The sequence below is a fragment of the Panthera onca genome, chromosome C1, assembly GCF_046562875.1.
Source record: "Panthera onca isolate mPanOnc1 chromosome C1, mPanOnc1 haplotype 2, whole genome shotgun sequence".
Lineage (NCBI taxonomy): Eukaryota > Metazoa > Chordata > Mammalia > Carnivora > Felidae > Panthera > Panthera onca.
The window spans coordinates 2,338,160-2,365,549 of NC_138346.1; the positions used below are offsets into that span (position 1 = coordinate 2,338,160).

The 27,390-nt window shown below is 59.6% G+C and overlaps 1 protein-coding gene across 7 annotated transcripts in view; it reads left to right on the forward strand.

Moving 5' to 3' along the window:
- The window catches only part of HDAC4 (histone deacetylase 4), a 288,638-nt gene that overhangs the window by 125,371 nt on the left and 135,877 nt on the right, over positions 1–27,390 (forward strand). For 5 of the 7 annotated variants that reach the window (XR_009607488.3, XM_060624337.3, XM_060624334.3 and 2 more), the window contains exon 3: positions 15,372–15,443. The exons of 1 other annotated variant lie outside the window; for it this stretch is intronic. Coding sequence is in view for 4 of the 6 variants with exons in the window: in XM_060624337.3 (XP_060480320.1) it covers positions 15,372–15,443 (72 nt within the window). In the remaining 2 variants the exon portion in view is untranslated. Of the gene's footprint in view, positions 1–15,371; positions 15,444–27,390 lie in introns of those variants that run through there. One more of the 7 variants, XM_060624344.3, reaches the window with a different exon arrangement.

Consider the following 27,390-nt stretch of genomic DNA (forward strand, 5'->3'; position numbering starts at 1 on the left):
CAAGTCCCCACCTAAGGGTGCTTGTGGTACGTGTGTGTGTATGTATTCCCCTCCCCCACTCCTCAGGGGCACTCATTTTAATTAGATTGCCTTCATGCCCGCCCAGTTGGACAGAATCTGTCTCTGCAGGTGTAAAAACCAAAGAAACTGGTTAGAGAGTAAGAAAGGCTGCTTTTGTGTTTCATTTTGGTATAATTTCTGTTGCCTTGGTCCCTTGAATCTGTGCATTGTCACAAGCGAATACAGTGGCATGTGATTTTTCATCTCGGTCGAAGGTTGAACAATATGAAATAAGCCTATTCCTAGAACCACAATATCTTATAAAGTGAAGATACTGAAGATATCCTTCAACTCAACGTAATCTATAAAGCAGGTGCACTCCTGGGATGGGAGCGCACCCGGCTCCTGCCATGCTTACGTGGCTCTGGGTGCGCCCGACGGGACGCTCTCTGACCAGTGCCGGGTGCTGACGGGTGGAGCCTCCGGCCTCCTGGGCCACTGGGCTTCTCATCGTGAGACCACGGCCAAGCTGAGCTCGAACTGTTGGTCTGCCTGTAGAGAACAAGAGTGGATGGTCGGAGTCTCCATAATGAGCGTGTGCACACACACGCTTTTTTCTTTCTTTCTTTTTTTTAATGTTTATTTATTTGAGTGGGAGAGAGAGAATCCCAAGCAGGCTCCATGCTGACGGCACAGAGCCCGACACGGGGCTCGATCTCAGCAACCGTGAGGTCACGACCTGAGCCCAAATCTGGACACTCAGCCGACTGAGCCTCCCGGGCACCCCTCTACTTTTTTTCCCCTTAATTCAGACATTACCTGATTATAAAACAGAAGACGAGCGATTATAGTCTAAAAATGCGGATATAATTTCTGTTCTTAGGACAACGAAGCTTTCAAAGTTTGGGAAATCTGTTTTAAAAAAAGCCACATGTAACACACTGGCCATTTAGCAACACTGTGCGGCTCTGCACTCTGGCATTGCGGTGGTGTTCGTGCCCTGGAGGCAAACGGAAGGAGGGTGGTGGGCACAGACCTGTTGGCCCCTCTTGAGAGGGACTTCTGCGGGACATTGGAGCTCTCGAAGGCAAAAGCTTCCCTATTGCCCTGCTCTCTCGCTCCTGCCTTTTGATGGCGAAGTAACAACCTTCTGATGACAGTGAAGGTCGGAGCTTAGGTTCCCCGTCGCGCACGATGCTGCCGCTGTTTGTGAGCAGGTCCCGTGAACAGGGTGTCGGGGGGCTGGCATCCTCTCGGTCCTGTGCGGTGAAGAGTGTCATTGGACCCATTTTACAGATGTGAACAGTGGCGGGGGGAGGCCCACGCTGGTCAGGTCGTTTGTGTGGTCGGGGGCCCTTAGCAGAGGAGCCAGGCATCAGTTCCAGGCACCCAGGCTTCGCGCTCACGGCCAGAACCTGGGTGCCACGCGCCGCAGGCGCCCAGCTCCTCAGTCGTGCAGAAACCGCAGGCCGCAAAAAGCGTAGAAAGGACAGAAATTCGTGCCCTGTCACTGACGTTAGCATAGTCACCATCTAACAGCCACTGCTGCTCCCGCGAGGGGCTCTATTTTTAGAAGATTAAAATAGAACCCAATACAGTGCAATCACTGTATTTTTAGAAACTAAAGTTAGTGTTGTACGAAAACAGTTATAAAAAGAATAATGATAAGGTTTAGTTAGCCTTGATCGGGGGGAAGTTGTGATTTGTAGAGCGTATCCATATTGTGCAGAACGAAAACGTGATACTGATTTCCGCAGACCGTAGACCAGCTTTTCCGAAGGCCCGGGGCGGGGGGGGGGGTGGGGGGGTGGGGGGGGGAGGGGCTAGCCTCACTGGAACGGGAGGTGTGTCGCGGTGTTCTTGAACTGAATGATGATGACGGGGTTATCTTGAACGCAGGCACAGAGCGGGAAGGACCCGGGGCCGGTGCAGCGGCTACACTCGGGGAGTGTGGAGCCAGAGCGGTGTCGGGGGTTAAGGGGTGGCCCCAGCTGCACGCAGAGCTGCCGTAGAGCCCCAGGGCGGCTGGTAGGTCCACACGCCAGCCCACATGCCGGCAGCCTGGCACTCGGGTGCTGTGATCTGTGTGTCCCCCTGTTCTAAAATTATGTTTTAGACATTTTAGAAGATCACACTTTCTACAACGGCGTGTTCTCTATTATTAGATAGTACCAAAGTGGGAGAAAGTAAACTTATTTTTTTAAACGCTCATTTATTTTTGAGAGAGAGAGAGAGAGAGGCAGAGGGAGAGAGGGAGAGAGAGGATCCCAAGCAGGCTCCGCACTGTCAGCACAGAGCCTGACGTGGGGCTCGACCTCACCAGCCATGAGATCTGTGTCACCTGAGCTGAGATCAGACAGTTGGACGCTTAGCTGACTGAGCCACCCAGGTGCCCCGAAAATAAAACTTACTGTAATGGTTTAAAGCTTATGACAGAGAAACCACTCCTGCTGAAAGGCCGTCTTTCCCTCAGCCCATCACCCCCCCCAACCCCCCCAGACCCCTAGTCCCTCAGCCCCACAGGCCCCCTGCCCAGCACCCCCCCCAACCCCTGGCCCCCTAGCCCCTCAGCCCTGCAGCCCCACAGGCCCTGGGCCCCCAGCCCTGCGGCCCACCGCCCCTGGCCCCCGCTCACAGTGGGGCCCTCAGCCCCGGCATGCTGGCTCACTGCTGGCACTCTGACTGGGCTCCAGGCTCTGGAAAGACCAGGCGCCCGTGAGGAGGCCCTTTGCAGACTCGATGGCTAAGTTGAGGCAGGGCTTGAGATGAAAGGCGGGTCACACGGTGGGCTTTGGAGGTGGGAGTGCCACCCGGGCAGAGGAAGGCCTTTCCAAGCGCCAGATCCTGGCAGAATGCACGAGACAGTCCTCTCTTGTCCTCCGTGTGCCATAGCCTCCAGGCTATGGCAAATGACCCTTCCTGTTCAGGTTGCTGGCAGGTGAGTGGAGCACGGCAGCGTCCAGGGGGGAGGGGTTGGCCGGAGAGCCGAGCGGAACGTGTCACGGCACATAGCGAGGGACTTCTGGGTGCTTCCATGCCCGTGGCCTGCAGTTTGGAGCAGTGTTTTGATTCTGCACCCACTACTCCAGCCCCAGGGTGAGCTTGAAGGGAGGCTCGAGCCCGCGGCAGCCAGCAGGCAGCTCCGGGGTGAGGACAGGTGGGCAAGTGCATGGAGCTGCCCTCGCTGTCCTCGCTGGGTCTGGGTCTCAGCGACGTGAGTCTCTTGTCACACTGGCACAGCCTGCGATCCGTCGTCACCCCTGCCGGTTCCAGCCGGGGGGTCTGGGTTCTCCGGGTGCGTCTGCAGGGTTGGAGACCTGGGTGTCTCACGTGCCCGCTCCCCGCGAGGGCTGACTCCCACGCCTCCTGCGGGGCTGGTCTCCGGGTGCCGTGTTGCCGGCGCGCCTGGCTCCTGACGGTGTTTGTCAGAGAAATGAATGAAATTAAACCAGGCCGTTGTGTGTAACCAGAGGCCGTCTGTGCATCGCAACGGGAAACACGCAGCCACTGGGAAATGCGACAGGTGCCGTCACCGCGTTGCATGCATGAGAGATGCGCCCTCATCTGCCGCGCGGTCCCGGCCGCGTCCTGCAGACGGGGCCGCGTTCCGAAACGAGGACCTTGCGCTCGGATGTGGTCCCAGCGAGGACAGACGCCGCTGTTGGGGAGACACCTGAAAACCGGAGGAAGCGGCCCGCCTGGGACGAGGACACCTGTCTTCCCCGCCGAAGTGTACTTTACGCGCTCTTTCCCGGCGCGAGACGGCAGAGATTTCTGTGCGGGGCGCGTGTCACTTCATAGTCGGTTCCCTCGGTAAGAGATGTGCGCGTGGTCCGGAAGCCTCGAGCCCCTCCCGAGAAGCTGGGTGCCGGTGGCTGGCGGGATTTGGGTGGGCAGCAGCCGTAGGGCTTATAAACTGGCAGCTTGGGCACCACGTGCCATGACGAAGTACGTAGTAGGTCGCATTCTGAACCGTGGGCACGATTCCCGAACGCGTGGTGCCCCGCCCCAGAAAGTCCTAAAGTAACGATCAGAGGTGGCTGGGGAGTTCTGTTTGCTCTTCGAAATGACCAGTAGGTCGCTTAGAATTAGGCTCAGGGCAGCCTGTGCCCCGGGGTCTTCTGTCCCAGCCCGCACGAAAGCGCCCACCCGCCAGCCTTTTCCCTGTCATTTCTGAGTGCTTTCTTTGCCTTGTGACCCCACGTCTAGGCCACTGAAAGTCCCGGGGGATTAGCCCGCAGCACATATCCCAAGTCAGTGCACATTTCCTGCTCTATGCCGACCGTCCTGTCCAGCCCTGGACCTCAGAAACGGCCCCCTGGGCTCCTCTTCCCACCCCCCCATTCCCCTTCTTCAGGGCCCCTGGTGTTGGTCACTCTTCTCCATGGCAGCGAAAAGGAGCCTTTGGAGCAAAAGTCAGAACTTCAGTCTCAGGCGACCTTCAGGAGCTGTGGCCTGGTGCCTCCCTGGCCTCGCCCGTGTCTTCCCACTTTGCTCCTGCTGCACGGAGCCCAGCCAGCTGTTCCGCCTCAGGGCCTTTGCACTTGCTGTTCCCGTGCCTCAGATGACATGGTTGACATGGCTCCCTTCCTGCGTGTCCCCCGGGTGTCACCACATCACGAGGGCCCTCTTTGATCACTTTATCTAAAGGAGTCACCCCCGGTCACATTCTTCCCCTGTGAATTTTGTTTCCCGCACATGGTACCCCACGATCTGTTTCTGTGGTCGCTTTCTCTTCACCAGCGGCAGGTTGGGGTACGGGGAGTCGACACAGTTCAAGGCTGTATCCCCAGAGTCAGGACAGCTGCTCCATAAGCAGTTGGGTGAAACTTACTGAACACGCGAGTGTGTGATGTGGTGGGGCCTGTGTCTTGAAGGGGTGAGGGTGGAGAGGCAGAGCCGCAGACTGGGCTTCCCACGGTGTGGCCCCCGTCCTCTCTCTCTCTCTCTCTCTCTCTCCTGGTTCCTTCATCTTTACAGCGGGGACAGCGTAGTGTTTATGCCCGTTTCCCTGCCGAGGACTGAACAGGTTACTGGGGTTGCAGCCCGCCGCCCGGCGCCTGACCCGTAGCGAGCGCCTGGGACGAGGGAGCCGTGGTTTCTGATCGGGGTGCAGACGACACTCTTGTGTCGAGTGGCTCCGGCAAGGTCCAGGCGAGAACAGTGGCTTAGAGAAACGAAGTAAACTGGAAGAATTGAAGCAGGCACAGCCCTAAGCAGCCGGGGGGGAGGCCTTCCCGCGGGGCCGCTGTGGCGTGCTTCCCGCGAGCATCTGCTGGATGTGGCCGCTCTGGCCGCGTGTCCCTCGGGCAGGCGCGCTGGGGGTCGGCCCTGGCGGCCTGCAGTCCCTCCAGGGCCCGGCGTGCTGAGCACCGCTGGAGGCTGCTGCTCAGTTCCCTCTGCAATGTCATGTTAGAGGAAGAAAGGCAGAGGACCCTTTCTCCGTACGAAGAACACGGGAGGCGTTTGGAAGCCGGCGTGGCTGGGGAAAGCGTGAGCGGGGAGCCCGTGGCTGGGTCTCCTGGGGCGTGTGCCTCCTTAGATGCAGTCCAGCCACACGGTTAACATGCCTGCGTGGACGTTCTCCAAGTGGCCATTTTCGGACTATTGTTACGGTTTTGTGAGTCATTTCTCGCGAGCTGCTCATCAACGTGTACCTATTTTCTGGCTTCCTGTCACGTAACCACAAACACCTTTCGGCTCATTTTTAGTGCCTGGCAGTGTGGGGAGTGCTCTGGGGGCCTGGCTTCTCCATCCAGCGGCTTTAGTTGCCGACCCACGTTTTCAGGAGACGCTTTGGCCGCAATCGGGTGCCTCGACTTGGGCCGGAGCCTACGTCCCGGGCGCAGACGGGGCTGCGCGTCAGCGTCACGCAAGGGCACGGGCGGTGCCCTGTTCTTCGCACGAGTCATTTGGTTTCCTTTCTGTATCCGCGCACAGATGAGGCAACTGAGGCTGAGTTTAAGCAGCATGACTGCCGATGAGGCCGCACGGGGGCGTAGACGCCACCAGGCCTGTCTGCCTCCGAATCCCCCAGGGCCACACATGGCCTCCCTGTTCAGAAAATAGGACGCCTGCAGAAAAACAGCAGCGCTGGGGCACCAGGAAAGGCTGGCCTTCGGGTTTCCATGCACGTGCAGGGGGAGAAAGTGTGCTGTCCGCAGGCCGCCTCCCCGTCGTTGCCAACGGCCACGTTGCTCTGTGTCCTTACTGATTGAATTAGTAAGGGGCCCTATCTAGAAAACGCCCCCGTCAGTCACCGGGATGCTTGCGGCTTGGCCGTGTCCCTTTGCAGAGTTCCCCGGGACCGGCGTCTGTCATTCCTTACGCGGACTCCGGGGAGGCGGCACGTCGTACATCTGAGGCTACTTCCCCCCCCGGCCCCCGCCTCCAGCGGTCTTCAGACAGCTTTGGGGTGACTCACCAATTACGTCCCCCCCCCAGGGCAGATGGACAGCCTCGTAGGAGCCAAGCCGGAGCTGTTTTCAAAGGCAGGCGAGGACATTTTCTCCTGATCTTCTAAATCTCTTATTGCCACTCCAGCAGGGCCGGGCTGTCCGGAGGGCGGGGTGGCCTCCTCATGGGGGGGGGGGGGGGGGGGACAGTGAGGACAGCTTCCCCGGAAGCCCGGCCCAGAGACCTGCTGGGAAGGTCCCTCCAGGACGCATGGCCCCCGACCGGCGGGAACAGCTGAGCCTTTCCTGGCCTTCCAGACTGCGGCAGCCTGTCCCCTGCCTCCCCGACGTGGGGACTGCCTCACACCTGCCCCCTGGCACACCTGCCCTCCTGCACTCACACCCTCGTCCTGCTCTGTCCTTTGCTCGCTCGCTGTTATCCAGCTCAGTGCCTGAGCCGGGACTCGTGGGTGCGCGACAGACCCACTCTGCCTTTGCCCCCCCCCCCCCCCCCCGGGAGGGGCACAGATGCACCGTCTCCACTCTCTTTCTTCCTCCTCGTGTGTGCCCGCCACGTGCTCCTCCCCGTCACCGGGTCCGTGGACCCTCCCTCAAGCAGGCGTGGCGAGCCAGAGAACTTTCCGGAGAAAAGTCCCGAGGAGCAGGCCTCGACCCTTCCCTGCATGGCTCTTCTCTTCGGCTTCTCTGCAAGCGGTCTGCGTGCCCGGGCCGAAGCAGCGTGGACGTTTGGGCCTGCTGGCCCTGATCAAGCTCCAGGTGTCGGGGGCCTCGCCTTGCTGGGGGTGTGGAGAAGCAGAGCGTGTCTCCCGGGGAGGCCACGGCCCGTGCCACCCGGACCCCACTCGTGGAGCAGGCGCGGGCCCTCGGCTCTGGGGGCCGAGTTCGGCGCCCTGTTTGTCCCCACGTCTCGGATGCCCACGGCCCGTTTGCTGACTTACACGCAAGTTTGCTCTCGTCTGCGCAGCCAGGGCTTGGGAATAACTGAAGGTTGTCGGGCTCGTCGGGGAGAGAGAGCTGCTTAGGCGATGACCTGGTGGGAGTTCAGCAGCGGCAGATGCCGTTCAACAGAAAGGGGGGGCTCATGTTCATTCTTGGCATCTCTTGAAAATACCATGAAAAATTTCAAGCGCGGATGAAAAAGGAGAGACATTAACGCATAGAGGGGGCCCCCGTGCCCTACTCCAACCTCAGAACCCTGTGCTTTTGGGCCGTACACACTTGATCGGTCCCTGGCCCAGCCTCTGTTTCCTGGAGAATGTAAAACAGATCCCAGATGCCACAACATTTTCCCGTAAATGCCACAGCGTGTGTTTCTAACAGACAGAAGCCCATCAACACACTCCACAAAATGAATGATTCCTAAGTATCATCTCCTACCCAGGCGATGCTCGGTTTTGGCCGGTGGTCTTAGAAAATGTCTCCTTAGTCGTTTGCTCAGACCCAGGCGCAGATGTCGGGACTGACGGACAGGTCTGGAAGGGCCCCTGTAGCGGCTCGGCGCCTGGGAGGAGCTGGGTCACTGTCCTGGGCCGCTTCCCACCCCGCACTTGACGGGGCTTAGCCTCTTGGTGTCCTTTGGACTCATGTTTCCCACAAACAGGTAGCTAGAGCTAGTTTTGACTTTTAGGTGGAGGAGAGGAGTATTTCCTAGATGAGCCTGGACGTCTTACAAGTCTCTAAGGGGAAAGACCGTGTGTTCCTTCATCATGTTCTCCTGATAAATACACAGACAGCAACGTTGGACATGCCTCAGGAATTCACGGCATTTAACGCATTAAAGTTTAATTCACATTAATGGGCGGATACAAGCTTTATTGCAGAACTGGGGTAGTTTTCGGTAACTTGCACGGGGAGGAAAAGAAACACTGCAGCACCTGCTGCTGGAGGCGGAACTCGCCAGGGAGTGCCCGCTGGCTCGCCGTCCGAGGGCTGGGCCGTCCAGGGGGTGCTGGCCTCCCCGGGCTCGGGCACCACCGGGGGTGGGCTGTGCCAGGGCGGGCGGTGCCCAGAGGGCAGGAAGGCGGAAGGGGAGGCCAAGTCCTTTTGGGGAGTGGGTTCAGGTCATGGGGGGCCTGGGGGGATTTGAGTATTTTGCCCACCTGATGAATCACTTCCGTGTCTCTGAGCGGGGACATTTCAGCATAGCGAGCCCCCTTTTAGAATTTCATTGAACGGGGGGGTCCGACTTCCAGGTCACTAATCGTGCAACTCTCTCAGGTTAGGGGCGGGGACTTGCTGGCCTCCCGCTGACGTTGGCACTGAGCCCAGGCCCCAGTGACCCCACACTGACGCTCACGTGTTCCTACCGCGCCCCCCGGAAGATGGGGGCGGGGTTCAGGGGGGCGAGCCCCTCCGGTGGCGCTTCCGTGCAGGCACCTGCTGCGTGCCGTAGGCCAGAAGCCGTGCTGCTCGCGGCCTGGCCTTCCATCCTCTCGCAGGCCAGAGACCAGCCGTCCGTCACCAGGCAGGAGAGCCTCCCAAGCTTCGGCCCTCCCTACGAAGGCTCGCCCGTGTCTTGAAAGCCTTTCTCCTGCGTCGAGCTTCGTACCGACACGCACAGGAGCACACGTGTCCCTGCGGCAGGGATGCGACTTTTTGCGTTAAGTAGGTTTCTACGTGAACCCAGGGCTTCTCCTGTTCAACGTGAGACCCTGGGCACTCGTATGACTCGGTGCCCCCAACCTGGGGACAAGCCGCCTTTACCCCCACGGCCCCAGTTTCTCCTCGAGCCGCACGTGCTTCCAGATTTGGAAGGGCAGGAAGGACCCAGATGCCTCCCTCTCGGGCTGCGGCCCTCGTTCGGAACGCAGCGTGTCACGGCCGCTCCGACTCCAGGCTGCCTGAAGGAATGGCCAGCGGGCACCCAGGAGCCAGTGCCCCCTCGCCCCCAGAACCTCCTGCTCGTCACAGCGCGTGTGGGGCCACGGCAGACCCGGCGGCAGAGTGCAAGCCGGGATCCGGCCAAGACTCAGACTGGAGCTCACGCGCTTTGTAGGGAGGAGCCCCTTCCTGTGCATACATTCTGGCATGTTCCCTCTTAGATTTGAGCTCACCCCAGATTAGATGACGGGGAGGGGGACGGGCGAGAGGGAAGGAATACCGTCATTGTTCCTGCTGGAAAATCTGCTGACTGCTCCCCAGGCCCAGGGTAGGCCCTGAGACACAGGATTCGTTCTCAGCACGTCTTCAGGGTGGCCTGAGAGAAGCGTAGACAGAGCAGCCCGGGGTCTCGCCTTGGGCGCGGCCGGCACGGGCTTGGAGCCAGGCCGGTGGCACTGAAGGCCGTCTCCAGCTCGCAGGGCGAGGTGGCTCAGGTGCGGCTCCGCCCAGCCCTGCCCTCCGCACCGCGCTGCCACCTTCTCCTCCGGGACCCGGGGGCCAGGCTGCCTCTGTGTCTGGTGTTTCCTCGCCGTGTCCCCGGGAGCGCGCCCCTCGTGCTAATCCTGGGAAGTGGACACTACGGGCTGCCCACAGCATTTCAGCAGCACGGGCTCCGCAGAGCGGCCTCGTTTCAGAGAGTGCTGTGTGGACAGGGACAAAAACAGCACCTTACAGTGGGGAGGCTGGCCCGGTGACCGAGGGGACCAGCCCCGGCGACCGGTCATGTTGCTGGTGTGTGATGTCACGTGACGAGGAGAGCATTGGACAAGTCCTAGTGGCGGGACAGTCCCCAGAGTACCTGACCCCCCTCCACACTGTCCCCTCATCCCACGCGAGAGGTCAGAAGAAGCGTCCCAGCGCAGAGGGAGTCCTGTGGGATCCCGGGCTGCGGCTGGGACAGAGAGAGGGCAGCAGGGAGCACAGGAAACCTGAGCCGCCCCATCCCCGGGCTTCAGCTCAGGGGAGCTCGGGCCGCCATGCCCACGGGAGATGCTCCCCGCGGGGGAGGCGGCAATGTGACAGCTCCCCGTGCTGTGTGTAATTTTTCTGGAAATCCACAACTGTTCTAAAATAAAAAGCTTGTATAAAAAATAAAAATGGATGGGGAACTCGGCTGGGACGGAGAGTTGAATTATCACTGCTGTCGCATATCTCGGACTCTGTGACCGCGAGTCAGAAAGCAGCTGTGCCGCGGCCGCACCGGGCGCTGCGTCCGCGGTGGGGGGCGGAGAGTGTGCTGCCCACTCCCGTGGCTTCCCCGCCCGCGTCAGACACCCCTGTGCCGAGCACAGTTCCGGGGGTGCACTTACCCCGATCTTTCACGTTCACGAGAGCATCCCGGCTGTCCCGTGCGCATCGCTGCCACGAGCCCGTGGGTCCGGGAGGTTGGGGCGTGCGCGGGGCAATCAGGGAGGAAGAAGGGGGAGGTCAGAAACGGGACGGGGTCTTTCTCAGCATTTCTGTTCGGACGCACCGTCCGTCCCAGCCAAGGATAAGGCAAGAAAGAGAAATAAAAGGGAAAACAGACCGTCACCGTCATGGGCAACGCGATCCCGCACGGGGAAAATCCAGAATAACATCAGGGAGCGGATGACGGCGAATGTGAGCCTCGCAAGATGCCGGGACACAAGACCAGTGTGTGGCGAGCAATGGCGTTTCTGTGTCCCAGCACGCAGAAGCTGTCTAGAATGTTGTGCTCAACATACCAAATACCTAGGCATAAACCCAAAGTGTTCTGATCACGCTGGGCTCAAAATTCTAAAACACCTTTGAGAGGAATGAGATGAAGTCACAGTCCCTGTTCACGGATGGGAGACGCAGTCCAGCCAGTTAGTTCGCTCCCTCCCTTTCTCCCCTCCCTGCCCCTCCCCTTCCCTCTCCTTTCCCCCCTCCCCCCTACTCTTTTCCCCTCCCCTCCCCTCCCCTCGTCTCTTTCTTTTCTTTTTGTCTTTCTGTGTTTTGGAACTTCACAAGCTGATTCTAGGATTTATGTGGTAAAGAACCCATGTCACCCAGGATCGTTCTGAAGAAGAAAGTAGGGATTCTTGCCTTGCTGGATGTTAAGGATTATTGTAAAATGGCAGTATGATTATTGGCACAGGTATAAACACATCGGCCGGTGGGGCAGAGAATGGGCGGAGCTGGGGTGCCAGCCAGCAGCCGAAGTATGATGAGGCACTTGGCTTTCCATTGAAAACTCACACACACACACACACACACACACACACCCCAGAGAACCCTCACCTTCCTCAGGACAAAAACCAAGAGCAGAGAGAGAGGAGAGACCCACGTGAAAGGCAAGGCCGCGGGACCGGCAGGAGCGGGTTCCGGGGAGCGTCTCTGCCGCCTCCAGCTCCGGAGGACCGTCCTAAACCTGCCCCAGAAAGCGTAAGCTTTGACAGGATCGACAGATGTGACCTTAAAGACAGACGGTCTCTGAGCTGATGTCTGCAGCAGGCAGCTGCCAGAGGATTCGCCGTCAGGGTTTGTACAGAATTCCCCTGAATCAGGAAAAAAGATAAAACCTGGTTGTTTAGAACAGAGCAGAGGACTTGAATCCAGAACAGCTCAGGGTCAGAGGCCCTCAGGGAAGGGCAGGTGTAACCTTAATGAGACACATCTCATCCCCACCAAGGAGGACAGTAGTGTGCAGGGGGGACGGGGGTTCTCTCCTCTCCCCTGCCCTCCCCTTCTCTTCCTTCCCCTGCCCTCCTCTCTCTCCTCCTTTCCCCTACCCTCCCCTTCTCTCCCCTCCCCTGCCCTCCTCTCCCCTCCTCTCTTTCCTCCTGTCCTCTCCCTTGCCCTCTTCTGTCTCCCCTTCCTCTCCCTTCCCCTCCCTTCCCTGCCCTTCCTCTTTTCTGCCCTCCCTGCCTGACTCCAGCCCTCACCCCTCCTCCCCATCTCTCATTAGGTAACCTGTGTGTGGATTTCTCGTGTACTGTGTTTATTGGTCTGAGAAACATAAGTTTTTGTGCAGACCCCTTTTAAGTCTATCAGGAAGGGGCTGAACCTTTTTATTCAGTGTCTGAGTTTGTTTTTCTGTTTGTTTTTTCTTGTTGTCCTGTAGATGATGTGGGACTTGTCACAGAAATTGCCTCAGCGTCCACACTGTGCAGGCACGGGCCGGCCAGGCTCTTCGGGGTGAGGCGGTGGGGGGCCCCGCTGTCCCGGGGCCGCAGCTGCGCAGGCCTCCGCCGGGGTCTTACAGCCTGTGGCCGTGGCTGCGGCCGGTGGCCTGGGTCCTGCCCAGCGTGTGGCTCTGGTACCTGCCTGACCTTCCTCGTGGGTTCCCCGGGAGGCCCCGTGAGCTCAGGGGGAAGAAGGATACGAAAGCACATCTGGTCAGAGTTCACACCCACCCTCACCATGCAGGCCCCGAGTCCACGGTCCCAGACCACAGAACAGGAGCGTCCTCGCCACACAGCCACGTTTCCCGGCACGCCCACTCGTCCAGACATGCCATCGACGTCTTGCTGGCGACTCGGGGGGACGTACCCCAGTCTGGCGTCCAGACATTTTGGGGATGGGCCGACTCAGCAAAGCCCTACTTGAACTTAGCACTCAGGGGCGATACTTGGGGATGCACTAAGGACCACACATCTTTGAACTCGCGCTCTGAATCGAGCGCGTGGAGATTGACGTCCCTTCTCCCTTGAGCGTGGACACAAGTGACGTGTTATTATGCACCGTTTGTGCGTTTGGCTTTGGCGTAATCAGACCTCTGCGGCTCGGGGCAGACATGAATGGCTCAGGACCGCACTCGAGAGGAGGTGTTCCTATAAGCTGGGGCGCTGGCCCGGCACGGCCACTAGCCGGTCCCAGGATCCGCAGTTTCCTCATCTGTCAACTGGCTTCTCGGTTTCTAAACTCTTTCTGGTTCTAGAGCCTTGGCTCATATGGAAGTTGAAGGCGGGCTTTGGGAGGTGACTCTGGGGTCCGTTCGGGGGACGGGATTGCCAGGTGGGGGCTTCCTGTGAACCTGGTCGAGAGCCCAGAGTGGGATGGTTTTCCAAGCACCGTGCTCCTGACCCTTGTCCCTGGGAAGCTACAGCTAGAGTAGGATTTTCAAAAGGGCCTTCTGGTGTCTCTGAAAGTATTTACAGTGGGATCCAAAGTTTTTAAAAATATATAGTATATGAATTTCTTATGGTTTTACGGAATGTGTGAGTAGGGGAGAAGGGCGGGGGGTGGAGAGAGAGAGAGGGGAGGGGAGGGAGAGGGAGAGAGAGGGAGAGGGAAGGAGGGAGGGAGAGGGAGAGAGACGGGAGGGAGATAGAGGGAGAGAGAGGAAGAGAGAGAGGGAGAGGGAGAGAGAGAGAGAGGGAGAGAGAGGGAGGGAGAGGGAGAGAGAGAGAAGCTCACATAGGCTCTGCACCCAGTACGGAGCCCGGCGCAGGGCTCGATCCCGCCGCTGTGAGATCACAACCTTAGCCAAAAGTCAAGATTTGGACGCTTACCCAACTGAGCCACCCGGGTTCCCCCAGAATTTTGTATTTTTGAAAGTGAAAAATTTTGTTCGTAAACAAAATAAATTTCACCTATGTATTTTCAGGAAGAAAGGTTCCAGAGTGCTTTTCCGTCACCGTCTCACGGTCTCTCTCAACATGGCAGCCAGGGAGCTCACGTGGCAGGGTGGCAGGCTTATGGCTCAGCACACGGGCTGGCGAGGGGTCCCGGGCTTTGAGAAAAGGCCCTCGTGCAGGTGTTCGGTGTGACACGGGCTGTCGGTCCCCCCGCCTCGGGGAGCCACGCACCGTCTTAGCCCCCAATGCTCCTGGCGTCTTCTTGTAGCCACGCAGACACGCTGCCAAGTTGGGGAAGGGTTGCCGGTTGAGGGGAGGCGTCCCAGACGCCCCGTGGTGGCTTCTCCCCGTGGCCCGGCGGGGGGGGGGGGGGGGGTCTCGCGGTGGCTTGTTCCTGTGTGCGGCTGGCTGCCCCTTGAAGGCCTCACGCCCTTCCCTCAGTCGGGGGTGGGGGGTCTTCAGATCTCAGGAGCACACATCTGGAGCTCCTCCGAGGACTTCTGTCCTTGGACTTGGAACGTGTTCCGAGACACGCGCGGGTTGGCTGACGCAGGACGGGACGGCCGTGCGAGGCGTTATCCGCGGAGGTAAAGAGCGAAGCGTTCGTACCGCGGCTGATCCGATGCCCTCCGTCTGGTCGTGATTGCAAAGTCTGCCTGAGGGAGCTCACGGCTGCTCTGTGAGACTAGCACTTTCTCCTCCAGGCAGTCGCGAGAGTGACGCCACGTCACGTCTGTCATGACGCGCCTGTCCCCGCAGCCCGCTGTGCACCACTTGTCAGGAGCTAATTTTAAACCCAAAGTGTGATTCCTGGAAGTTTTGCCAGAGTTTTCTGGCTCTTCTGCCCGGGAGGAGATGGGGAGTCTCAGGGAGCGCAAGAGCGGCGGCTCCAGGTTTAGGGTGGTGGCCGGAAGCCAGCTCCGTCTCCGCGCCCAGCCTGGGGAGTGAGAGACGGTTCCCGAATACGGGCCCAAGGTGGGTTCAAGAAAATGATTCCTTAAGCTGCGAGTAGCCGGCCAGGCGTCTTTGCGAAAGCGTGTCTGGGCGTGTTGGTGACCTCGGGCGTCCCCCCGCAGCACACCGCACAGCTGCTCTCGGCCGGGGCCCCCCACCCCCGCCAGGGCCGCGTTTCTGCTGTCACCCCGGCCACCTGTCAGCATCTGGGAAGAGGGCGAGCGGTTCTCCCGTTTCCATCATCTCCGGGCTTCCGGTCTCTGCAGAAAAGCTGTGTTGATGAGCACAAGTAGGTAGAACGTGGCTGGAAACCCAAGTGAACCGGGACGGCCGAGCTGGGTAGATGCCCTCAGGCCAGAAGCTGTCGCCCGCCCTGTTGCAGTCGGGACTACTCTGGCGTCCTCCAAAGGGGCTCTCGGTTTCTGATGCGGCAAATAAAAATAACCTGCGATGGAATTAAAACTGTCCTCCTTTAAAAATGCGAAGGACGCTTGCCTTTCCATTGTCTGCGAGGAGCGTCCTCGCAGACTCTGAGTGTAAAGCATTTTCGTGGAAACGCGCGCAGTTTCTGAAACCAAATGCTTTCTCTGTCCTCCAGATGGACTTTCTGGCCGAGACCAGCCTGTGGAACTGCTAAACCCTGCCCGCGTGAACCACATGCCCAGCACGGGTAAGTCGGCACGCCCCGCCTGGTGGGCACGGGCTCATCCGGGGGGCGTTCGGAGGCTCCACCCATGGGGGGTGTGGGGGGGCAGGTGGGCCATCAGATCCGTGGACTCCTGTGCTCTTTTCCGGGGGTGAAATAGGCCACCCGTTGTGGAAGTGCATTGGGCGTTGCCTTGAGGTTATTTCAGTGGCAAAGGAGTGAATCTTTTCCGTCTTGAGCTCCGAAGGGCGTGTTCTTCCCAGAGGGGCCACCTGCTTCTCTTAGGTGTGACCCCGGCCCCCGTCCGTAGGAGGGCCCCCGGGAAAGAGTTCTGAGCCCAGGCCAGGGCCAGAAGTCCCCTGCCCGGCGTGGCCAGCCTGCTGGCCGCCACGGGACCACGGGCAAGTCCCGCCTCACCCACAGCCCAGGCTTCTCATTGCTTTAGCCGCTCAGTGACAAGGTCTCCCGGTCGTCTTGTCCTTTCATCAACTAAAGAACGTCAGCCGTGATCAGGAGTCTTTGATTCCATGTATGAGATTTCCAAATATTACGCCTTAAGCAGCGTTAAGCAGCGTTTTCCGAATCTAGATGGCCGTGGAAACATTTTTTCCAGTCTTTTGCTTTCTGTGAAACACCTCCCCCCCATCCGGTGTCCTCCAGGATTTCAGCTCACAGCCTGGGCGCCTTCGGGTCCCCCTCACAGGTCGCTCGGCCGTCCCTCCTCGGGGCCCGGGGTGTGAGTTGGCCGCAGACCCCCGGGCCGGCGTGTCGAGGCCAGCGCCGCCGGACCCTTGCCTTCGCCGAGGCCTGTGTCTCGGTGGTCCCCGGCCTTCGTGGGCGCCACCCCGCCCGCTCCCTCCGTGGGCAGCGCCGGCGGACCCCTGCCTCTGCCCCGGCCCCCGTCGGGCCCGCCCCCCGCCTCGCCGTCCCCCGTGCCCTTGAGCGAGGCTGGAGGTGCCGGAGGAGAGCCGTCCCTGCCTCTCCTTGGCGTTTCCCCAAACACAGCATCTTGTGGCTTCTCCGTGGTGCTCCTGGACGGTGCCCGGGTGCCCCGTGCCCCTGGGGCCGCTCACGGCCCGCTCCAGCTTCTGCTTCTTCCCCCCGCCCCTTCACTTGTGACCCCGCACGGAATGGGGGGCAGGGAGGCTCCACGGTAGCACAGGAGGTGCCCCAGTTTTGGTCCGTGTGGAGTAAACCGTGCTGGTTGTGACTTGTTCTTCAGCTCCTTCTGCCGGTGTTATTCTTGTTTGAACGCGGGTCCCCGTGTGGCCGGGCATTTTAAGACTGGCTCCTAGAGCCCACCCAGGGGTGGGGCAGAGGAGACTCTGCAGATGGCCCGACGCATTGAAAAGGGGGTAGGTATGTGTCGTTTCCACGTGAGCCACAAAGAGGTGGGCTGCAAATGGATCTTCTGGCTCGGTGAGAGCACGCTGCCTGTTGAGACCCGACTTGGGACTCGGCTTAGTGTCAGACGGCCCGTGGGCTTCGCACTCGGGCTGAGGGGCCCCGGGATCCCGCCGACCCCTCAGCTGTGGCCTGAGGCCGGCTGCTGAGTTTCTGTTTTGTTTTGTTGGCTCATCTCTTAGACGGGGATACTAATGCCTTCTCCGCAGGATTCTCAGAAGGATCGAACGTACAGGTCTGATTTTTAGTAGTTCCTGGACAGATGCCATCCCTTCGCGTCCCATTGACAGACACGGAAGACGGTGTGTGGCGTAGCTGGGACAGAGCCGGTCCCGGGTCCCAGGAATGCCCCCCTGGGCCCTTCCCCCTCCTCCCCTCCTTTGCGGGGAACCGCTTACCTCGAGGAACACGCCTTGGGGAGTGTGCCCCCAGGGAACCGAAGCAAGTCCTTTCTCCTCCTGGGAGCCAGATCCCCGCGGGCCGAGTCGGACACTGCTGCGTTTTCTGGTGCTTTTGCTTTCTGTGTGTGTGTCACCGGTGGTGAGTGCTCGCAGTGGGGGAGCCGTGCCCGTGGGGTGCCAGCGAGGAAGGGGGCGCGTGCACGCGGTGCCAGGGGTGTGACGTCGGCCGTGAGGCTTGCACGCGAGGCGCCGCAGAAGCCGCCGTAGTGAGGGGGCGGGGCCCTCCTCACGGGTCCACGCGCTCGGCCGGGCCAGCCCACACTCAAGTACGTCGCACCAAAAATGTTGATTCAGGTTAATGAAGGATTTGAAACTTAACACGAAGACTTCCTTCACAGCTACACGGTGATGATGCGGGAGTAGCAACGATGTTCTCTGTACTTCTCTGTCCATCCCGGTCGGCCTTGGTGGGTTTTCTGGCAGTCGAGTTTAACTTCGGCCCTCTTTTGACACGTGGCAGTGTGGACGCAAGCCGATACGTGACACACTTTGCAGGAATGACTGCGGCGTCCACCTGGGGAGCCGGCTCCTGGAAGCAGTGGCTCGCGCGCCGAGTAGGAAAGGGCTCGGGGGCCCCCCCACCGTCGACCTGCGCGCACCTCCTGGCTCTTCCAGGTTGTGAACGACGGCGACCTCAACGCGGGCTTCTTCTGATAATGGTTCCTTTAAATAGTCCTTACAAAGACTGACTTCACATAGAAAAGCACTATTGCCATCTTCTGTGCGCCCTCTTGAATCGAGACCTGAGGTAATTCTTAAAAAGAATAATGTCTCATGGCAGAAAAGTCTGTATCGTAGAAGGAAAAGGCCAAAATTCTAGTCAGTTGGGGTTACTTTGATTTCTTAACCTCCCCTGCCCTGTAACTTCTCGTGGGTAAACAAGCCTTTCCTTCTGCTTTTCCTTGTTGTAAAATTTCTAATTGTAGGGGCACCTGAGTAGCTCAGTCAGTGAAGCATCTGACTCGTGACTTGGGCTCAGGTCATGATCTCAGGGTTCGTGAGTTTGAGCCCCACATCGGGCTCTGTGATGACACTTCGGGTTCTGCTTGGGATTCTCTCTCCCTCCCTCTCTCTCTCTCTCTCTCTCCCTCTTCCTCTCTCTCTCTCTCCCTCCCTCTCCCCCTCTGTTCCTCCCTTGCTTGTGCACATGTTCTCTCTCTCTCTCTCTCTCTCTCTCTCTCTCTCAAAATAAATAAATAAATGAAATAGAATTTGTAATTGCCAAGTAATTGTATCTTAGAAGAAACCATACAGCCGCTTACCCTCAGATACAGCAGATCCTGTGCTACTGTTACCCTAAGTGAGCATCGTATTTCTGTTTTCTGAAGTGAAATAACACCTTCACGGATGTGGCTGCACCTGTTCGCCCTTCCCAGAGACTGTCATTTTCCTTCCCGGATGGGGACCTGGGGCACAGACGCGACAGCCGGGCGGGGGTCCTGAAGAAGCCACACCATCAGCTCCGTCGGGTGGGGAGAGGTGTCGGGGATCCAGGGCAGAGGAGAAGGGGAGAGATGGGCGTCTTGGGGAGCGGGAGGCCCCAGGACCACACACCCACCTGCATCAGGTGCTTGGGTTCTAGTGCCCTTGGAAGACGCTTAAGTCACTCATTTCTGAATCGTCGTAACGGTTTTGAAGTTACAGGCTTCTCCCTCTGATTATAAAAGCGATGTCTATTAGGGGAGAGACATGGGGTGCCAGACGTGCTGGGTGCTAGCTCCCAGAACTGGGAGGGGGCTCACTCGGGTGCTACCCGGTGTGGACGCTTAGCAGCCCTGACGGAGGGAACGGGGTCGAGGGGAGGCCTCGGTCGTCCAGGAGCAGAGTGGAGGAAGCGAGACCGGAGCGGGAGCAGGACGCACATCTGAAGCACACCGCAGTTAACCGACGGCGTGCACGGGGCTGTCCACCAGGCGTGTGTGCTCGTCACGGCAGCCACGCACCCTCGCTGGGCACCCGGCACGCGAGTTATGGGGCAGGACCCCCGTGCTCCGGTGCCGCTGGAGAAGAGATCGCCTCAGACAAGGTCATGGCCCCCGAGCTTACGGATGTGCGCTGCAGGCCCCCGAAGGTTCCACAGCTACGGGATGCAGGCACCGTCGCCCGCGATACACGTGCCCCTAAAGTGCGCACGTGGGTCAGCTGGGGAGGCTCCTTAGGAAGGCGGTACGACAAAGGTGAAATTGAATTTTTCAAAGGAAATTCTGGCCTCTTGAAGAAACTACAGAAACTCCCGAGAACTTACCCAAATGAAGACAAAAAGCGAGGGCTAGCTTTAAACATGGATTCCCACGCCGTGAAGGGTATTTGACCAGCACGCTGTCGAAGTGGCGACAGAATTTCTTACACATGTCTTGGAGTTTGGAGCAGGAGCCGTCTGGGCTGGCGCAAAGCTTCTGGTGCCTCGCAGGCATGTTGGTTGTGCCGTTGTTTGGTTTCCGTGAGCGGAAACGCATCTTGTGAGGCAAAGGCAGATGTGAGACCTATGTGACACCGTACGACCCGGGGAAAGCGCCAGAAAAGCTCCCTATTGGCACCTGAGCTGATTAGTTACTTTAACCAGTAGATCCCCTGGGAACAAAGCCCTTGTGGTAATACTTCTCACGTGATGCTCCTTTGTGTGTGTGTGTGTGTGTGTGTGTGTGTGTGTGTGTGTGTGTAATGTGAGGACGGGGTGCGGTGGAGGCCTGGGCTGCCTTGTGTGGCTCCTGCTGGGTGCCAGGCGGGGTCAGGGATTGTGCTCATTGATCTCCTGGTTCTGGCGCCATTGTGACCCCAGACCACCCTGGGGCTGGAGGCAGTGCCCCCCAGGACGCGCTCCATCGTGGCCGAAGACGGGCTGCCCTCCGCCGCAGGTGGGCCTGCGCAGGGGCGCATGGGGCATATAGCAGGCATCTGCCCTGCTGTCCCGGGGGCCTGCCGCGCTCCTCCTGCTTGCTTGTCTGCTTTCAACTTGGGAGGAAAAATGAAACCCAGAACATAAAGATGCCAAAGTCAAGTTCTGCAGTTTGAAAATTTGAGGAGAAGAGTCCCAGTTTGATTTGCTCAGTCTAAGCAAATGCGGAGAGTTTTCCCGCTTCCCTCCCCGCACAGGCTCACCCGAGAGCCCCTGTGAGCAGCCCTGACTTAGCCCGGACTGAGGAGCCTGCGGCCCACGGAAGCTGGAAACCTGAGTGTCACTGCAGTTTTATCCAGGGAGGCCGCACAGCTGTACATGTGTGGCGGGCACCGTGAGCCGTCCGGAGGTGCTGTGGGTGACTTTAGGGGAGCAGGTGAATCCACGGCCGGGAGCAGTTCCGGGCAGAAGGGTGCCGTGCTGGGGTGTCCTGCTGGGTCGCTGCCTCCTTCCCCGGGCGTGGCGCAGAGGAGTCCTCAAGGTGTGCTTTTGCCATCGCGGTTGAAGTTCATCACCAGTCCCGACTGTGAAGAGGCATCGCTTCCAAGGCCTGCCCGTCCCCAGCCTCCCGCTCCGGTCCTTTCTGGGCTCCCAGCCCGTCCCCCTGGGAGCGGTCAGCGCAGCCTGGCTTCTCCATGCCGGTTGCTTCTCCCCGTCCCTCCCACCAGGCCCGTGCCTCCCTCGGGCAGTCTGCATGCAGGGGCGCTGCCGTGCCAGGAACAGCATCTCCCACGGCACAAGCACGGCGTCTGTCCGGTGTGCTCCCTTCCCTGCCCCACTCCTGTGCTCCCACTTGGACTCCGGATTGAAGGAAGCGAGTGCAGGGTCGGGCCTGGCAGCCCAGCAGCTCAGGGGGTCTGCGTGGCCTCGAGCGGACTCGTCCTCTCGTGTCACATGACCACTCGGCCTGGCGGAGGCACCGGGGACCGGGAAGCATGGCGGGCGACTCTGGCACAGCGTGGGGCACACGGGAGGGAGCCTCGTGCGGCTCTCTGCCGACTTTTGTTTCGTCTCCTCCCGTCTGCTGGTACCCAGGCTCTCGGCTCCGCTCCGGGGTGACCACCTCCCTCCGCCAGCCCAGAAGCCTTTGTGATCGCACCCCTGGAACCTCTGTTTAAAATGAAGCAAAACCAGCCCGTGCGGGGAACCTAACGTGAAAACGCTTTGAGTCACGTCGCGAACGTCTCCCGTGAGGGTTCAAGGCTGCATGGGCTTTTCCTTTAACTCTGTCGTAGAAGGTTCCGGCCACGCCTGAGGAGGTACCAGACCTCCTCAGTGTTTGGCGCATGTCTCTCTGGGACGCCGGGCCTGGTGACTGGGTCTGGGCCCCCAGAGGGGGACTCCTGTCACCACCCGTCACCTGGCAGGCCCCGGCCTCCTTGCCCTCTGCCGTGCAGGTGCACCCGGGGGCTCGAGTCCTGTTCACAAGAACTTCAGAAGCGGAATCTGAAGTGGAGGGCGTGGCTGCTGACCTGCAGGGACAAGGGTGACCGAAGCTGCTTCAGGACGCGGACCACGGCACGGCCACTTCCTACCAGACGCCTCCCAAGTTACCAGCAGGCCCTGCTGCTTTTCTCGGGAGTCTGACGAGTTCACTTTGGGGTGCAATTCACACAAGAGAGAGTGAATTCTTTCCCAAGGACAGTCCTTTATGGGGTAAAGCTTGGGGTATCGTGCTTTGGTGCTTCAGGACAGTGTTTCCAGAGAAAAGACAGGCCTCCCTCTCTCGTGTCTGCTTTTCTGTCCTGTTAACCTAGCCCCTCTGCCCCCACAGTCCCGACCTCGCTCATGGACACTGGCCTCCCTACGTGACGGAGCACCGGGCCCTGCCCCAAGGCCCTGGGAGCTGAGCAGGATAGGAGCCCGCAGCCCGGCCTCTCCAGGTCCCAGAGCTGTGGGCACATCCAGGGGTCGTGCTGATCGGATTCTCCGGGCTTGTCACAGGACGGGGCACACAGGGCCTGCCCTTGAGGCTCCCGACCCACAGGAGAGAGGGAGCAGGCAGCAGGCACTGCCCACTTTCCGTCACTCACCCCCCGGCCGCTTCTTCGTGTCTCTTTTCCTTCTCTCCTACCCTCTCTCCTTCTGCCCCGTGCCTCCCTGTGTGTGCCCTCGCCCCTCCCCAGACCAGGGCTCTTGGCGATACATGTGTGAATGGCTGCCAACTCTGGAGAGAGGGACGTGGCCCTGAGGTGCTGGGGGCCGAGCATGTCACACCAGGGCGTGACACCGGGCCGGTGACGGCTGCCTCCTGGCATGCTGCTGTCCTCTGGGATGGAGCCTGCCATGGGACTGAGGCAGCCCGGGGCAGGAGGGCTGCCCTGTGCGCTCACCCATGGCCCTGGGGCCTCATGTGAGCGGAGGTGACCCGGCATAGCTATGACGTGACATTTGCCCTCAGAGTGACGATGTGATTTACTATCTGGCTTGTGCACTTGGGCTTTGCAAACCGTTTTCCCCCCCGAATACTGAGGCATGGTCCCCCTACCTTCCCAAGCCTTGCCCTCCGTCCCCATGGCCGCCCGGATGGTGTGTCCGTCCTTCTGTCTAGGACAGCACTGTCTCCTTCTGCATTGCGCCCCCCCCCTCCCCCCAGGGTCCTGTTGTCCTGTTTGGGTTCTGCCTTGCATGATGACAGTTTTCCTGACCGTCTGGCAACCCCACTGTCTGCTCATCTTTGGGGAAGGTCCCCCGAAGGCTGGGGGCCCTAAAGGGTGTGGGTGGTGCCAGCGGCTGGGGGCCCCCCTAGCCTCACTGGGACGGTGTGGACCCGGGCCGCCCACATCCTGGGTCATCAGCCATTTCCATGCTCTCAAGCCCTGTCAATCTGGGACCTTCGCCCTCTCCAGGAAGGGAGCCTCCAGGCTCCTCCAGCTCTGTGGGGTTGGCACGAGTGCTCCCAGGAGGGAAGCAGGAGTGCTCCCGGGGTAGGTGCTCCATCTCCTGAGCTGTGGGTTCTAGGGCCACAGCGGCTGAGTCCCGGGAGGCTTTGCGGCTAAACGCAGACCCTCCTTTCCCCGCCATCATAGAGTAGGATGGGGTTTCTTGTGTCTGATAAGGCAGGTACCCGTTATTCACCCATGTTCTTTCTGTTTTTTTTTAATTTTTAAGGTTTAATTTAAATTTTTTAAATTTATTATTTATTTAATTTTATTAATTTAATTTTTAATTTTTAAAGTTTATTTTGACAGAGACAGAGACAGCACAGGCAGGAGAGGGGCAGAGAGAAACGAGAGAGAACGAATCCCAAGTAAGCTTCACGCTCAGTGCAGAGCCCGACGCGGGGGTCGATCCCACAAGCCACGAGACCGTGACCTGAGCCGAAACCAAGGAGTTGTTTGCTCGGCTAACTGAGCCAGCCAGGCGCCCCTCACCCATGTTCTTTCTGACTTGGGGAACTGTGTTCTCTCTCCTGTTTGCATTTTGTCTGCATTTGTGTGGGTGATTTTTTTTTTAAAGCACTCCGTACTGTTTTAGTGGGATCTTGGGGGAGCAGGGAGCGTCCCCGATGGTGTTCAGTGTGACGGTGTTCGGTCTGCCGTTCCTAACCAGAAGTGCCCCCTCGTGCGTCTCCGGTGCTGCTCCAGGCCTGGCCACCCCTCTCCCGGCCGGGCTCTGTCGGTGTCCCCCACACTTGAGGGAGGAACTAACGGCCTTTCCTGTCCTGGGTGGAGGGGAGATTTCTTGGGCTGTCGATGTTTATCATGAGCCGTTCCCGCCCCTGAAATTCTGTGTGTTGCTGTCGCTGTAGATCTCCATGCAGAGTCACCACGAGCTTGCCGTGTGGCCTGCGGAAGGGAACGGGAGCCGGAAGAAAGCCAGCATTTCCTGCTTGCGGCACAGGGGGGACTTGGGCATCTGAGAGATGTCGCCCTGGGCCCAAAGCCGGCCTCACGTCCACACAAGCCCGGGTGTGGTGGCGGCACAGGGACCCCAAGACCTGGGTTGCTACAGGAAGCGGAGAGCCGCCCCTTCATGTCCTCACAGGACGTTTGACAGTGATTATTAGGTGAAAGGAAGGGTTTTTCTAGTGCTGGCTTCCCTGTTGCTTGTGAGCACAAGTGTCCCCAGTCGCAGATGTGTGCCCAGGACTGACCGACGTGTCCAACATCGGTATCTCTGGTCTTTCCAGCTTTGTGTCCTGCACGTCAGGGCAACGCAGTGGGAGAGGGATGTGCCCAGAGTGTCCGTGGACCCTCCTTCACGGGCGTCGTCCGGTGCCTTCAGCCAGGGTCAGGGACGTGGCCGCGTCAGCCTTGCCCGCCTGCTGTGGTTGCCGTCTGATCGAGACGCGACTTACCGTCCAGTGATCACGTGTACTGTGCCTGCTGGTCACACCGCATCCACCCGCTTTGGAGAAGGCCCGTTTCCGGAGTCTCCCGGCAGCCAGCACCTGCCCCGGGTGCCCGAGACCCAAACCCAGACCCTTCTCGACTCCAGGTCCAGGGGAGCGGGCAGGTGCCGTCGGGGCGGGACCACGCAGGGGCCCGGTGTCCGTGTGGCTGCCCTTCTCCAGCTCTCCCAGCGGACCCCACCCCTGGGCACCTCTGCAGGTGGCAGAAAAGCCTCGACGCTTCCCTGAGGAGCATGGGGACGTGCAGGTGGGCTGGTGGTGGAGCCCAGCACACTGTCGTGTCGTGTCGGCTTTGTGTCTTTGCTCTCCCTCAAGTCCCGCCTCTGCCCGGGGACCCTGGTCCACAGTTATTTCCTGTTGCGTTAATTCTGCTCTTACCTCTCTTTGCTTTTTTTTTTTTGGGGGGGGGGGGGTTGTTACCCTTAGGTTGGACATTTGGCATTAAGTTTTAACCTTTCTTCCCTGTGATGTGGGACATCCCTAAGCCTGTGCATTGTGTCGAGGTTTGAGAGCTGTGTTCTCGGTCCAGTTCTGGGCGCTGATACGCAAAATGCTATGCTGGGCGGCAGCGAGTTGTGTTAGAAGTAGAAGGGGGGCGGTGGGAAAAGCAGTGAAGGGCAGGTGGCATTCTCGTGGCCCGGGGTCTACAACGTTAAAGAACGTGGCCGAGGAAGGCCTCGTCGCACAGGCCCTGGACTCCCCCACTCATGCGCTCGTTCCTCGTGATCGGTCCTAGCGTCCTGTGACACTGCCCTTCGCACTCAGGACGCGTGTATTTGTGGCCGAAACAAACAGCCGTCCTGTTTGCAGAGCTCAGGGTGTACTGGGGGAGAGGACAGCCACCACGCGCAGGATGCAGGGCGGGGGCAGGAGTGGAGATGTGGAACCTTCCGTACAGGGCGGTAGGCCAGGTGGACGTGACGTGGGGATAGCGGACTCCCCGGGCAGGAGGAGCAGGTCAGGACTTGCCGGTGGGGAGAGAGGCCGGTGCAGAGGCCGGAGGGGAGTGCGTGGGGCCCGCGAGGAGGCAGGAGAGGAGGAGCGTGGTCCGCAAGAGTTGAGGGCAGGGGGCTGTCACAGACCACCGGGGACTTGCGGCCACCCTGCCAGCCAGGGTTTTGCCCGTGAGTGAGTGAGTGGAGAGCTCTCGGAGGTTCTGAGCAGAGGAGGGACACCCCTCACCTGACGCTACGGACCGTGAGGGTGGTGGCCGCAGGGGGCAGGGCGAGGGACGGGGAGCCTGGCCCCAGCAGGGCAGAGACAGCAGGCATGATGACCATGGCTCAGATTCTAGAAATACTAGAAGTAGACAGCATTCACTGGAGGTGTAGGCGTGCCGTGAGGGAAGCCGAGAGGCACGAATGACCTCAGGGTTTGGGCATTGAGCACGTGGGTGGTGGAGTTGCCGTGGATTTCGGTGGGGACGTGGACGAAGCTGCCCTCGGGGGGCAGAAGAGGTCTGGTCCTGGATTGCTGAAGAGTCGTGCCCCACTGGGGATGTTGAGAGCCCCAGCGTGGAGGCAGCTGAGGCCCAGGCCCTGACGCTGGGACTCGGCCTACGGAGGGCATGGAAATGAACCCTCCCACGGGAGCGGATCTCCAGGCAGTGTCTGTAAAGTGGACGTTGTTTATACTTCTTTAATAGACGGTGTTTGCTTAGAGTTACTGGTGCATTTTCTACCAGGTCATACTTGGTGGGGTGTCCCTGCTCCTCAGGGGCTCGTGTCCTGTGCTGAGAGCCCATGTGTGTCCGCACGGGAGACCAGACTTGCTCACCGCCTCGAGCAGGACTCCTGGGCTCCAGGACAGCCGATCGCTGACCGTTGTGGCAATAATGGCGGCAGTGACAACAGAGGGGCGCTGTCCCTGCCTGTCCCCCTTCAATCACGTGGGCACCTCATGCTGCCGGGACTTTGATTCCCCCCACGCGGGCGGCAAGCGGCTACCAGTCGGAACCCAGGTTACACGCACGGCAAGGAGCCGAATGTCTAACACACACGTCCGGGTGTCTCTTCCAGACGCTCACGTGTGAACCTCAGCGCCCCAGCGCACACCGAAGTCCCACGTCTCCAGCCGCCCGCGACCCACAGACTCTCGAAAGATGCTGCGTTCCTTGCTGGATACGTGGGGTGGGGTGGGCACCTCGCTTTCCGGAGAGCCCGGCTCACCCGGAGAAACGCAGCCCCACGTCAGGATGGCCCCTTCGCTGCCCTCTTTCTCCTTCTGCCAAGTGGAAGAAACACCTTCTATTTTTAAATATTTCAACTGTCAGTATTAGGTAACACTGGCCCTGCTGCAGCCCAGCTCTTCGGTGAAATACATAAGCAAACGTTTGGAGGTTGCTAGGAAGGAAATTCTGAAATGCGTTCTTGTTCGAGTTACGTAAACTTGACCTTACGTAACCGAAACGGCAACGACAATTGTAGAGATTTGTGGCCTTCCTCGACCACGGGAACTATTTTTAATTTGCAAAGGCTGTATTTTTATCCATTGAATTTAGGATAATCGAAATGGCTCTCAGACAAGAACTTGCGACGTGTGCCAGTGTGAGCCCAGCCAAGGCCCGGGGTGTGGGGCAGGTGAGGGAGGCGGGGACTGCGGATTCGAATCTAGGTGTCCGCACTGACTGGCCGAGCCACCCGGGCAAGCCGCTAACACCCGTGCAGCCTGGGTTTTGCCATCTGTCCTAGCTGTTCACTCCTGGGAGCACTTCCCCGCGGCAGGGAGGAGGGAGGGGGTCCTTCAAAGCACTGTGGCGGGTGCCGTGCCTAAACCTTCGTGGCGCCCAGTTTCCTGCTGTTGCGACGTGAGCGGTGGACTTCGGGTGCGTGTCCGGTGACACCGTGTTTACGAACG